Source organism: Rhinatrema bivittatum, chromosome 5 (assembly GCF_901001135.1).
Source record: "Rhinatrema bivittatum chromosome 5, aRhiBiv1.1, whole genome shotgun sequence".
NCBI lineage: Eukaryota > Metazoa > Chordata > Amphibia > Gymnophiona > Rhinatrematidae > Rhinatrema > Rhinatrema bivittatum.
Window position 1 is genome coordinate 23,554,042 of NC_042619.1, and position 12,933 is coordinate 23,566,974.

The 12,933-nt window shown below is 48.2% G+C and overlaps 1 protein-coding gene across 2 annotated transcripts in view; it reads left to right on the forward strand.

Moving 5' to 3' along the window:
• FCHSD2 (FCH and double SH3 domains 2) overlaps window positions 1-12,933 on the forward strand; it is a 537,915-nt gene that overhangs the window by 464,043 nt on the left and 60,939 nt on the right. The window contains exon 13 of one of the 2 annotated variants that reach the window (XM_029602137.1): window positions 2,537-2,698. In XM_029602137.1, the coding sequence (XP_029457997.1) occupies window positions 2,537-2,698 (162 nt within the window). The remainder of the gene's footprint in view (window positions 1-2,536; window positions 2,699-12,933) is intronic. The other variant, XM_029602138.1, reaches the window with a different exon arrangement.

Consider the following 12,933-nt stretch of genomic DNA (forward strand, 5'->3'; position numbering starts at 1 on the left):
GACACCATCAATCACAGAACACTCCTCGCCAGACTTAAAGAAATTGGTCTTCAAGACACCACAATCAAATGGTTCAAATCCTACCTCTCAAACAGATCCTACATCGTCAAGACAAACTCATCCGAATCCTCTCAAGTGCCCCTCACACATGGGGTCCCACAGGGTTCTTCCCTTTCCTCAACCCTCTTTAACATTTACCTCCTCCCACTATGCAAATACCTTTCAGATGCAAACCTCACCTACTTCGTCTATGCAGACGACATACAAATACTTCTCCCCATAAACAAGTCCATCCAACTCACCATGGAAAAATGGAACAACCTCAGCTCAAATCTGTCCCAATTACTATCCCAACTATCACTATGCCTCAACCAAGCCAAAACAGAAATCCTTCACATCCACGATGACCGTCCCTCTTATCCCCTCAAGTGCACCCCCTCCAACCACCCAGGAACCTCAATCAACACGGGAGTGCCACAGATCTCACAAATCTCACTCACTCCATCCACAAGAAACCTAGGAGTAACAATTGACAGCCAACTCAACTTTCAACGACACATCTCCAATACAATTAAGGATGGATTCTTCAAACTCCAAACCCTGAAAAAACTTAAACCCCTTCTCCAAGCGCACGACTTCCGAACAGTCCTTCAATCAATTATCCTCTCAAAACTCGACTACTGCAACTCCCTTCTCATCGGCCTACCAGAAATCCACATCAGACCCCTCCAAGTTCTACAAAATGCCGCCGCCAGAATCATCACCAACAACAAAAAATCCTCCCACATCACACCTACCCTCAAAGAACTCCACTGGCTACCCATCACACAAAGAATCCATTACAAAACACTCACCCTCATGCACAAAAAAATACACAACAACAAAATGAACTGGCTAAACAACGCAATACATCCACACCCCACACAAAGAACCCTCAGATCCACCAACACTGGCCTCCTAGCCATCCCCAATCTCAAATCTGCACACCTCAACGCAACCCGCAAACGAGCCATAACAATAGCGGGACCCACCCTATGGAACACCCTCCCCACCTGTCTCAGAAATGAACCATCACTGCAAACCTTCAAAAAACACCTAAAAACATGGCTGTTTTTAAAAGCCTTCCCACCCGACCCTTAACCTGCCCGAACGCAACACACCTCATCCCATACTCAAGTCTTCTCACCCCCCTGAATCCCTCACTCCGCTACTTCCTCCCACCCCCCTTCCCCCCTCCCTTCCCTCATCCCCCCCACCTCTATTCCTAAATTACCTAACCAACAAGTCCCTAATCCTAAATTTATTTATCAACAACACATTCATGTACATATGTTATTTTCTATAACCTTTTGTTATATCCTATAACCTTTTGTTCCATGTACCACTGTTATAATATGTTATAATTGTTTTGTTTTTTTTTTTGGTTACCATGTTATAATGTAAAATAGGGCGGACTACGCCCTATTCTCTTGGTTATCTGGAAACCGATGTGATATCTCGATTGAATGTCGGTATATAAAAGAAATAAATAATAATAATAATAATAATTAGATGGGCCATTTGGTCTTTTTCTGCCGTCGTTTCTATGTAACTGCTACTATACTAAGAAACCCAAAACTACTTACTACTGCTGCATCTATGCATGATAATAATAATCCATCAGAAAAGAAGTAACCAAACTCAAATGTTTAAAATAGCAGAGATTTGCACAAAGTAATTGCAAGTTACTGAAATGTGAAATGAGGGATTGTATGAATAACTGTATGCACATAAAGGAGACTTTTTTGTTCTGTGCCAGGGTATGAGTGAATCCAGACATGGAATTGGTTTTTACCTCTCTCAGAATCCGGTTTCTCCCTATTAAAACCTGTCAGTGATCATCTGTGCAGAGTGCCTGCTGTCACTCTGTGTATCTCTGTTCATACGCATGTTTCAGGGACCACATATGTCCAGAGAAGGCCCTGAGAGGTATGCCAGGAGAGCAGGCCGTTTCCGAATGTGCAGGAAGAAAATAAAACATTCCTCCTTCCTGTTATGCTGGAAGCCTACATTTTTTCAACTTGTTTTAAAGTGACTTTCCTAAAATGGTAGTGGAGTAGCAACCTATTGTGTAGAGCAGCAGGTTGAGAACAAGGGAGGCCATGGTTCAAATCCCACTTCTGTCACTGACGCTCCTTGTGACCTTATGCGAGTTACTTCACCCTCCATGACCTCGGGGTACAAATTTAAATTGTAAACTTTCTGAGGCAGGGAAATACCTACAGTACCTGCATATAACTTTCTTTCAGCTCAGATTTGGAAAGCTGGGTAGTTTAATTCCAAATCTGTTTGTGCAGCTTTGTCATGAGTGCAGGAACTGACCCAGATTTGAACCGTTTATTATATTGACTCACTCGTTTCTAATTGCATTGCTTCCACAGGCTGCTCCTGGCTAATCTTTTTTTTTTTCTCTGCTTAATTTGTGAAGTGCAGTTGAATATAAAGGTAAAAATAAACTCTGCTTCTAATCGTTTTTAACCTCTTGCTGTCTCCTCAGATCATTAAACTGAAGGCAGAGGCTCGTTTGGATCTTCTGAGGCAAATCGGGGTTTCTGTGGATAGCTGGCTGAAGAGCGCGATGAATCAGGTGTTTGAAGAGCTGGAGAATGAGCGCTGGGCAAGCCTTCCTACAGTCATGAATAATGGCTCCTCACACTTGGTATAGTTTCCTGTTCACTAGGAAAAGCATTAATCCAACATGGATTCTTGTCTGTTCTCCTAGCCATTGAAAAACCATACATTTATAATATCTGTAAAACAGCGAATACAGAGCAAGCAACACAAAATACAATCGATCCAAAACATTAAAACTGACGTGCATACACATGATGGCACTTATGAAAACAGACGGAGAGAGGTTACATTCAGTAAGCAGAGAAGGTTTACAAACTTTTGGTTTTAGCCCAGCAGTTTTTCTCTTCCTTTTGGGTTCCAGCTTAATCAAACCTAGTCCCTGCTTCGAGTTACAGCTGCAGGAGTTTGCCTTCATAACCACCTTAGGTCTCTTCCCTTTTTGTAATTCCTCCCAACCCATGTAGCCCAGCTGTGGCAGCAACGGCTTTCAGCCAAGAGGCAAAAGACCTCAGCTTCCTCAGAAACCTGGTGCTCCTGTAGCCTGTGTTTGTCCACTTAAGTTTCGCCATATTGCAGTAGCAGACACACCGTCTACCTAGGGGTTGTGAACTCTTCACCCTCAGCCTATCTGAGGAGCAGAAATCCAGTTCTCCCGTATGGCAGCAACCAAACACTGCCACCGAGCCATCGGCCCAGCCCTTAACTCATTTATTTTGAATGTAGTGCCGACAGGGTAAAAATCTTCATAAAGAGGAACGGAACTACTGGCAAAAAGCAGAGCGTTTAAGGCAAAGAGAGCCAACAAAAAAAACACGGCAGTTTATTTAAAGAAACAGATTGCTTTCTCCTTCTTTATTTTTGAAAGTCTTCGTCATTTTGCCATCAGAATATGTTTGTAGAAGGTGGTAGATTTGTAGGCGCTGATGGTTTGCAGTCTCACTGAATTTACAGGTGGGTGACATGATAAAGCCCCATTGTGATCCCTAAGAAAAATCAAGTGTGAAAAGTAGGACAGTAGCAGTAGACAAATTAATTTCAGATTTATGGCTGCAAAGCTATGAGGAAAAGCACAGTTTGGTTTTGGATCAGGACGGTATTTTGTGATGAGGCCTGGAATTCTGTTACAGCTTACAAATGAGTTTCACATGGGAAAGTCTGTGAACCTTATGGTTCATGCAACACGGTACAAGGCATTCTAAGATAATTCAGTGCAGTGTTACAGGAAGGACTGAACATAACAGGTACTGAGAGCGAGTGAGTCGTGCTACTCACAACCAGTTAGGTTTTCAGGGTATTCATTAAAGATGTTTTGAAAGCCTCACTGACTTTGGGGGGGCAGGGAGGGGTTTGGCCCAAGAAAGGTTATATACGTTACAGCATAGGATTGGGGCACAATGTCTGCGGCTACATGGAATGGCAGTTAAGAGGAGGAGAAGAACTATAGGGCAGGCAGGACCAGCAGAAGACCTAGGAGGGAGGTTAAATGTTTGTTTTAGCCATTTTAAATATCTGCTTCCCCAACGTCTACAAAACATAGAATAAAGCATTTAAAAACTAATGCCAAATTCATACTTTCATAGCCTGCCTGTATTTTCCTCAGAGAACAAAACTCATGTGGGATCCTTCTTGAGGAACCCATGAGCCTTTCTCCGCAGAAGAAGGTGAACATTTTTGACGCCTAGCTTAAAAGCAGCAGTTGGTTTGAGCTGGATGTTTTCCAGGCCAGAAAAAAAATGTGCATGCAATTGTGTGGCAGCAATGAGTAGGGGAGCATGCAGTTCACTATTAAGATTGGTCTGCCATAAATTGCTATAAAAAGGCAAGTCCTCTTATAAATATTGAATTACAAATTAAACACTGTTGCCAGAAAGCAGCAGCAGCCTCTGGCCACTAACAAGAAAATTGCCTAAGGTGCTCCCTGCTTTGTGGTTGGTAATGATCATTGCTCCTTAAATGATTAGGTATGAGAGAGAATAAAAAAAGTTTAGTTAGGGAATAGCCACTGCTATTAATTGCATCAGTAGCATGGGATCTTCTAGGTGTTTGGGTAATTGCCAGGTTCTCGTGGCCTGGTTTGACCACTGTTGGAAACAGGATGCTGGGCTTGATGGACCCTTGGTCTGACCCAGCATGGCAATTTATTATGTTCTTATGTTCTTAATTACATACTGTGTATTCTTATCCACTTCTTATTTCCTAGATTAAATCTTTCTTGTGTCAATTAAAGTACATACAGACCTCCCCCCGCAGCACCTGCCCCATTTATGACCTCCGTAAGCAGAGAGTCAGCTAATTCAAGAAACTGATGGGTGAGGACAGGCAGATGCTCCAACTGTGTGGTGCCAAGAGCTGAACTAATCACTAGTGGCACCAAAGAGCTAAATTGCTGGGAGACAGAGAAATTACTTATATTGGCTTTTTCTGAATCAAAGGTACTGTAAAGGCTCAAAGTGAAGTTACCACCTCCTCACCTATAAAAGATGAATTTTTGCATTCATAGTAGCAGTTCCCTGTACGTACCAGGATCAGTCCAGACAGCTGGGTTATGCCTCCCCTCCAGCAGATGGAGTCAGAGAGAAAACTGAAAGCACCCCCTAGATATACTGGTGTGCCACCTGCGATCCCTCAGTATATTCTCTGACTCCAGCAGAACGAGAGGCATAACCTGCGGTCCTGGCCTGGTCAGTTTATTGGTACTGGGAAACATTTGAAAAAAAAAAAAAAAAAAAAAAGGGACAAAGATCAATTGGTTTCTTCCCTCCTATCGTTTGTTTGTCTGTGTTAGTGTCTGGCGCAGCGCGGTTGGAGCTCATTGCGGGCAGGCAGGAGGGCAGAGTCCTCCTTAATTTCCCGGAGTACAGTGTCCTTGAACCTGGGGGAGAGCTTACCGGTGGGCCGGTCACCCTCCCCCCAATTCCAGGGGATTCAGCCCTGAAGGGGGTTTTCAAAAAAAAAAAAAAAAAAAAAGTTTTGAAGTGGACTAACTCAGTCACTTAAGTCCTGTTGGGGACAGGCAGTGAACTACTTTTATTTATATATATTTATATCTTTTTTTCTCCTAACCCCGGCCTGCCAGCGTGTTCTTGGACCCGGAGGGGGTGGCTAGTTCACCCGGCGCGCTGTTTCTGTGAGGCTCCCCTCACCTTGCTTTTGGCGCCCTTTCTGTGTAGCAGCTCCGTTCACTGCTCTGATGCCGCGGTCGTCTCTCTGCGTGTCCTGTGGGGGGGCGGGGGCGCGACTCTCCCGAGAGGGTCTCTGTCCCCGATGTTTTCCCGGGGGCGAGGGATCCTCTCGGGGGCCGAGCGCTGCCCGCAGCAGGTCTCCTCTCCCCTCTGCGTCCCGGCATCGCAGCGCTGCAGGCAGCATTTCTCCGGCCCCTCCTCCCTCGGGGAGGAGTGCGGCGGCCATCTTGGCCACGAGGCAGACTGAATCGTCAGCGTCGGAGGAGGAGGAAATCTCCCCTCCTCCCTCTCCTGGTGCCCAGAGCGCGAGCTCCCAGCCCGATTCGGGGATCCCTCGAGCCCCCCTATCTACAGATGCCCCGAAGAAAGATCGGAAGAGGGTGGTCCCCTTTTCGTCTGATTTTGTGCTTCTTATGCACAAAGCCTTTTTGCAGGCAGAATCCGGCTGGGAGGCAGAGGTGCCCACTCCCCCGAAGGTCCCCAGGACCACTGCCTTGCCCCGGGGGACCCAGCCGGGCGCGGGTTCCTCCGGGGGCCAAGGTCCCCGTCCGCGGGGGGGGGGGAGCTGCGGACCCGGAGGACTCAGGAGCCGTGCCGGAGTCCCCGGGGGCTTCGGACTCTTTGACGGCGGATACTCAGGGGGCCGTAGAAGGGGATGACCCCCAGGTGCTACGGTTGTTTGGAAAGGAGGAATTGAGCTTCCTTATTCTTCATGTGTTGCAGGAGCTAGAGTTAACGAATCCGCCGCAGGAGGCGGACACGTCTACAGGGGATATTGCAATGGCAGGGATTAGAGCTCCCCCGCAGACCTTTCCCTTTCACCACAAGGTCTTACAGATCGTTTCCAAGGAATGGGACCTCCCAGAGGCGTCCCTGCGGGTGAATCGGGCCATGGAAAGGCTATATCCCTTACCCAAGGAGTCTTTGGAGCTCTTGAAGACACCCGCGGTAGATTCGGCTGTCACGGCTGTGGTAAAGCATACAACTATCCCCGTGACGGGGGGTATAGCGTTGAAGGACCTCCAAGACCGCAAGCTTGAGGTTTTATTAAAGCGTATTTTTGACGTGGCGGCTCTGGGGGTCCGAGCGGCGGCTTGCAGCAGCCTTGTACAGAGGGCCAACCTCCGCTGGGTTCAGCAGCTGCTGACCATGCAGGAGCTCCCTCCGGGAGAGGCTGAGCAGGCGAATTGTGTTGAGGCGGCGGTCGCTTATACTGCGGATGCCCTGTATGACTTGTTACGCACATCGGCTCGCATTATGTCCTCGGCGGTCTCAGCCAGGAGGTTGCTGTGGCTCCGTCGTTGGTCGGCGGACGCCAACTCCAAGGCGAGGTTAGGTTCCTTCCCCTTTAAGGGCAAGTTGCTATTTGGCGAGGAGCTGGACCAGCTTATTAAGGACCTGGGTGACAACAAGGTTTACAAGTTGCCGGAGGATAAGCCTCGGCAACCTCGGTCGTTTGGGAATGCTAGGGCTCGCTTTCGGGGGCAACGGCGTTTCCGTGGGGGAAGAGGGGGTTCCCTTCCACAGCGGCAGCAGGCGACAAGATCCCAGGCCTGGTCTTCTTCTTCCTTTCGCGGCAGGAGGCCTCTACGCGGGGGCGCTTCCACAGGCTTTCCTGCCATTAAGCCCGCACAATGAAGGTGCGCGGGCCCACTCCTCCGTTCCCGTTATTGGGGGTCGGCTGTCCCGATTTTGGGAGGAGTGGGTCAAGATCACTTCGGATCAATGGGTCCTCGACGTGGTCCGGTACGGCTACGAGTTGGATTTGTACGTCCCCCCCGGGATCTCTTCCTGGTATCGCCATGCGGGCCGGTAGAAAAGCAGGTAGCTATCGCCCAAACGGTCGCCCATCTACAGGCTCTGGGGGCGGTGGTTCCTGTTCCGCGGGACCAGCTGCGGACGGGTCGGTACTCCATATACTTCCTGGTTCCCAAGAAGGAGGGCACCTTCCGACCCATTCTGGATCTCAAAGGAGTAAACAAGGCGTTGCGTGTGCCCCGCTTCCGGATGGAGACCCTCCGGTCTGTTATTGCGGCCGTCCACAAGGGAGAATTCTTGGCTTCTTTGGACCTGACAGAGGCCTATCTTCACATCGGAATAAGAGAACGGCATCAACGGTACTTGAGGTTCACGGTGATGGGGGACCACTACCAGTTTTGCGCCCTCCCCTTCGGGTTGGCCACCGCGCCGAGGGTGTTCACCAAAGTTCTCGTGGTGGTAGCGGCCTCCCTCCGCCGTCAGGGCGTCCTCGTGCATCCCTATCTCGACGATTGGCTCATTCGAGCAAAGTCGCAGGCGGCCTGCAATCGGGCGGTCTCCTTAGTGGTGCACCAGCTGCAGGAGTTGGGTTGGGTAGTCAACTTCCCGAAGAGCAGACTCGAACCGACCCAACAGCTGGAGTTCCTGGGAGCTCGGTTCGACACCTTGGTGGGCAAGGTTTTTCTTACGCAGCAACGCAGGGTCAATCTCATGACTCAGGTACGGCGCCTGTTGGAGCTCCAGATGCCCACGGTCTGGGATTATTTACAAGTCATTGGTCATATGGTATCTACTATGGAAATGGTACAATGGGCTTTTGCGCATATGCGTCCATTACAAAGAGCACTTCTATCTCGCTGGGATCCCCGCTCGGAGGAGTACGGGATAGAATTGCCTTTACTGGAGCCGGCTCGCTCCAGTCTCTCTTGGTGGCTGAATCCAGCCAATCTCCTGCAGGGGGTGGACCTCGAACCCCCGCCTTGGTTGGTGGTGACAACGGATGCCAGCCTGTCGGGCTGGGGAGCGGTCTGCCAGTCCCGTGCGGTCCAGGGCACCTGGTCAGCGCTCCAAGCGACTTGGTCCATCAACCGATTGGAGACCAGAGCGGTCCGCCTGGCCTTGCGGTGTCTCCTTCCCCTGGTACGCGGACGAGCTGTAAGAGTTCTGTCGGACAATGCGACAACAGTGGCGTACATAAATCGACAAGGAGGCACAAAAAGCCTGGCGGTAGCGACCGAGGCCGCGCTATTGATGTCTTGGGCGGAAAGGCACATAGAGCTTCTCGCAGCCACCCACATTGCCGGCGTGGACAACGTTCAAGCGGATTACCTCAGCCGGCAGCACCTGGATCCAGGAGAATGGGAGATCTCGTTGGAGGCGATGGCTCTCATCGAGCGGCGTTGGGGGACTCCGCGCTTGGACCTCATGGCGACTCGGCAAAATGCAAAGGCGGCTCGCTTCTTCAGTCGGAGGAGAGAGCACGCGTCAGAAGGAGTGGACGCGCTAGCACTCCCGTGGCCTCGTCACATTCTTCTGTATGTGTTCCCTCCGTGGCCCCTCGTAGGGAAAGTGCTAAGACGCATAGAGTACCATCGCGGCCCAGTGATCCTCGTGGCTCCGGAATGGCCGCGGCGTCCGTGGTTCGCGGATCTGGTCAATCTGGCAGTGGACGGCCCACTACGTCTCGGTCATCTTCCCAATCTTCTTCGTCAGGGTCCAGTATTTTTCGATCTGGCGGATCGTTTTTGTCTGGCGGCTTGGCTTATGAAAGGAAGCAGTTGAAGAAAAGAGGTTATTCGGACGCGGTGGTGTCTACTCTCCTTCGGGCCCGTCGGTCGTCCACTACGCTCGCCTACGCGAGGGTTTGGAAGGTTTTCCATGATTGGTGTGACACGACGGGTGCTTCGGCCAGACGTTCGTCTGTGGCGGATATCCTTATGTTCTTACAGGACGGATTGAAGAAGGGGCTAGCGTATAATTCGCTTCGAGTTCAGGTGGCGGCCTTGGGCTGCTTGCGAGGTAAGGTAGAAGGCTCTTCCCTTGCGAGTCATCCGGATGTGGCGCGGTTTTTGCGAGGAGTTAGGAACTTGCGTCCTCCCGTCCGGCTTCCCTGTCCGTCTTGGAACTTGAACTTAGTACTCCGTGGCTTGTGTGCGGCTCCGTTTGAACCTATTAAGGCGGCTTCCTTGAAGGATCTGACTCTCAAGGCTGTCTTCCTTGTGGCCATTTCCTCAGCTCGTCGGGTGTCGGAGCTTCAGGCTCTTTCTTGCAGGGAACCGTTTTTGCGCATTTCGGCGTCGGGGGTTTCTCTACGAACTGTTCCTTCCTTCCTACCTAAGGTGGTCTCCGCGTTTCATGTCAACCAAACGGTGGAATTACCTTCCTTCTCGGAAGAGGACCTGCAGTCTTCTCAAGGTAGGGACTTGAGGCGTCTGGATGTCCGGCGGATTCTTTTACGCTATTTGGAGGTTACCAATGACTTTAGGAAGTCAGATCACCTTTTCGTGTTGTGGAATGGACCCAAGAAGGGTCTTCAGGCTTCCAAAGCTACGATCGCACGCTGGTTAAAGGGTGCTATTGTGGCCACGTACGTTGGATGTGGGAAGCCTATTCCTGCTGGGCTTAAGGCTCATTCTCTACGTTCTCAAGCGACTTCATGGGCAGAGAATCATTTGGTCTCTTGCCAAGAGATATGCAGGGCGGCCACATGGAAATCTTGGCATACTTTTGCCAGGCATTATCGCCTGGATGTTCGTGGTCCTCCTGCGGAGTCCTTTGGGAGCAGTGTGATTCGAGCGGGACTCTCGGGGTCCCACCCCAGTTAAGGCGGCTTGGGTACATCCCAGCTGTCTGGACTGATCCTGGTACGTACAGGGAAAGGAAAATTAGGTTCTTACCTTTGCTAATTTTCGTTCCCGTAGTACCATGGATCAGTCCAGACGCCCGCCCTTAGTAATTCTGGGAGTCCGCTCGTGTTCCTTTTCTGTGTTTTCTTCCATTACAGTTTGTATTGTATTGTATTGTAATAGATACCACAGTTTCGAGGTGCAGTGTCTCCGTTCCTCGTGTTTTATTGTTCACTCTGTGGTGTCCTGTTTGTTATTTCTGGTTTTACCTGTTCTCAAGGAGGTTTCTACTTGATCTGAGCCTTTAGGTCATGCTATTGATCACAATCCTTTGCCATTCTATTGGGGGTACAGTTGAAGGTGATTCATTTCTTATTTCTGCTTTGATATCACATATACTGAGGGATCGCAGGTGGCACACCAGTATATCTAGGGGGTGCTTTCAGTTTTCTCTCTGACTCCATCTGCTGGAGGGGAGGCATAACCCAGCTGTCTGGACTGATCCATGGTACTACGGGAACGAAAATTAGCAAAGGTAAGAACCTAATTTTCCTATAAATAGCATAAGTAATGAGCTCTGCTTATCAAATCATGCTAATGTTCATTCTCAGTATAAAGGACCCATTGAGATTAATGGAACCTATTTACAAATCAGGTGTATTGTCGCAGTTTGATAAATATGCACCATAGTTATTTGTTACTATGAATTTAAAAAATACTCCTCTTACAGTTGAGAAGGAAGTAACCCTGATTGGAACCCCAACCGTGTTTCCCTCCAGAACTTTGATTTAGGAAAAGCCAACTCTTAGACATTCAAACAAGTTTTCTTTAAATCAGAGGCAATAATGGTTTTATCCCCATATCTTTAAATTGTACGACCTCTGCAATGCCAACGCAAAAAAAGGCTTTGGTTACACTGAGAATGTAAGAAATCACAAATCAACCAAGCGATTTCTTTAGTTTGAAGATTTTGTTAACAAGAAGCAGTCTGTGCCCCAGACCAATTCATGTCGTCAAGTCCTAAAGGAGTAAATCAGTCAAAAATGCAAGTTTTCTCCAGTGTTAGTATGAGATGCTGTCCCCTCATTTTTTTAGATTGCTAATTTCTCTCTGAGTTTAATTGTGACTGATGTTCTGGTGACTTTCTCCTGCCATCAGAAATGTCTGCTCACAGGAAGAACCAGCGGAAATGCTTACATTATCTCAATACTCACATGTGATTTTCATGAGCTGGTTTAAATCCTAGTGCATTTAGTGTTATAACTATGTAACCTTTTGGAATAAATTTCCTTTCTGTTCTCAGTATTTGATTTTCAGGCATAGTAAATTGTACCTTTATATTTAAATTTTGCATTTAACTCTACTGTATTTTATTTTATTTGCTATCATAACAGAAAGGTTGGATGTTTCTGATCTTCATTCTAGCCAATTAAGCACATAAAAATGTTTGTTCCACATCCATCCCCTACAAATTAATGACATAGTACCACATAGAAGCATAGACATCTCTCTCTGTTACCTCTTCGTAGAGACATTTGCATAGACACAATTTATTTATTTGGCATTTTTATATACCGATATTCATGTAAAAAATTACACATCACTTCGGTTTACATTAGAACGTGAACTGGCATGTAAGAATGCATTACATCACAACAAGGGATACATTAAACTGGGATCAACCGGGTGATAGAAGAATGGGCTCTTCCGGAGAGCCGGAGGATAAAGAACTGAACAAATTGACTGTACCTAAAGGGTACTTAAAGCTGAAAAGAGTCTTATGTCTAGGGAGACCTGAGAATTGAAAGTGTCATGTACACGGGGGACCTGTATACAGAACTAATCTTCTGAAGAGTGGATGTGGAAGGCACGAGTGAAATTAAGGGAAAGCTTGCTCAAATAGCCAGGTCTTGAGTCTTTTTTTGAAGGTAATTGGGCATTGTTCGCGCCGAAGATCTGGTGGGAGAGCATTCCATTGCTGAGGGCCAGTTGTGGAGGGAGCTCGTTTCCTTAATGTGCTTTTTGCGGGGGGAGCGACGAGGGTGTCTCTGTAGGCAGAGCTTACTGGTCTGGAGGGTAAGTGCGGCCGAAGTGGGATATTAAGGTCCAGTGGAGCAGTATTGTGGATGGCTTTGTGTAGGACCATAAGGACTTTGTACATAATTCTGAACATGATTGAGAGCCAATGCAAGTTCCATAGGATGGGTGTGATATGATCTCTTTTATTGGTCTTAGTCAGAATCCTTTCTGTTGCGTTCTGCAACATCTGTAAGGGTTTGATGGAATTTGCTGGGAGCCCAATCAGAAGCGTGTTGCAATAGTCAATTTTTGAGAAGATGATTGCTTGGAGAACTGTGCGGTAATCTTGGAAGTGGAGGAGCGGTTTTAGGACTTGTAGTTTAAAGAAGCAGTCCTTCGTGGTGTTGTGGATAAATTTTTTTAGGTTTAGCTGATTATCCATGATGATTCCGAGGTTTCTTACTTGTGTAGATAGAGGGGGTTGCATTGTGGAAAGCAGATTGTTAGCAGTAACA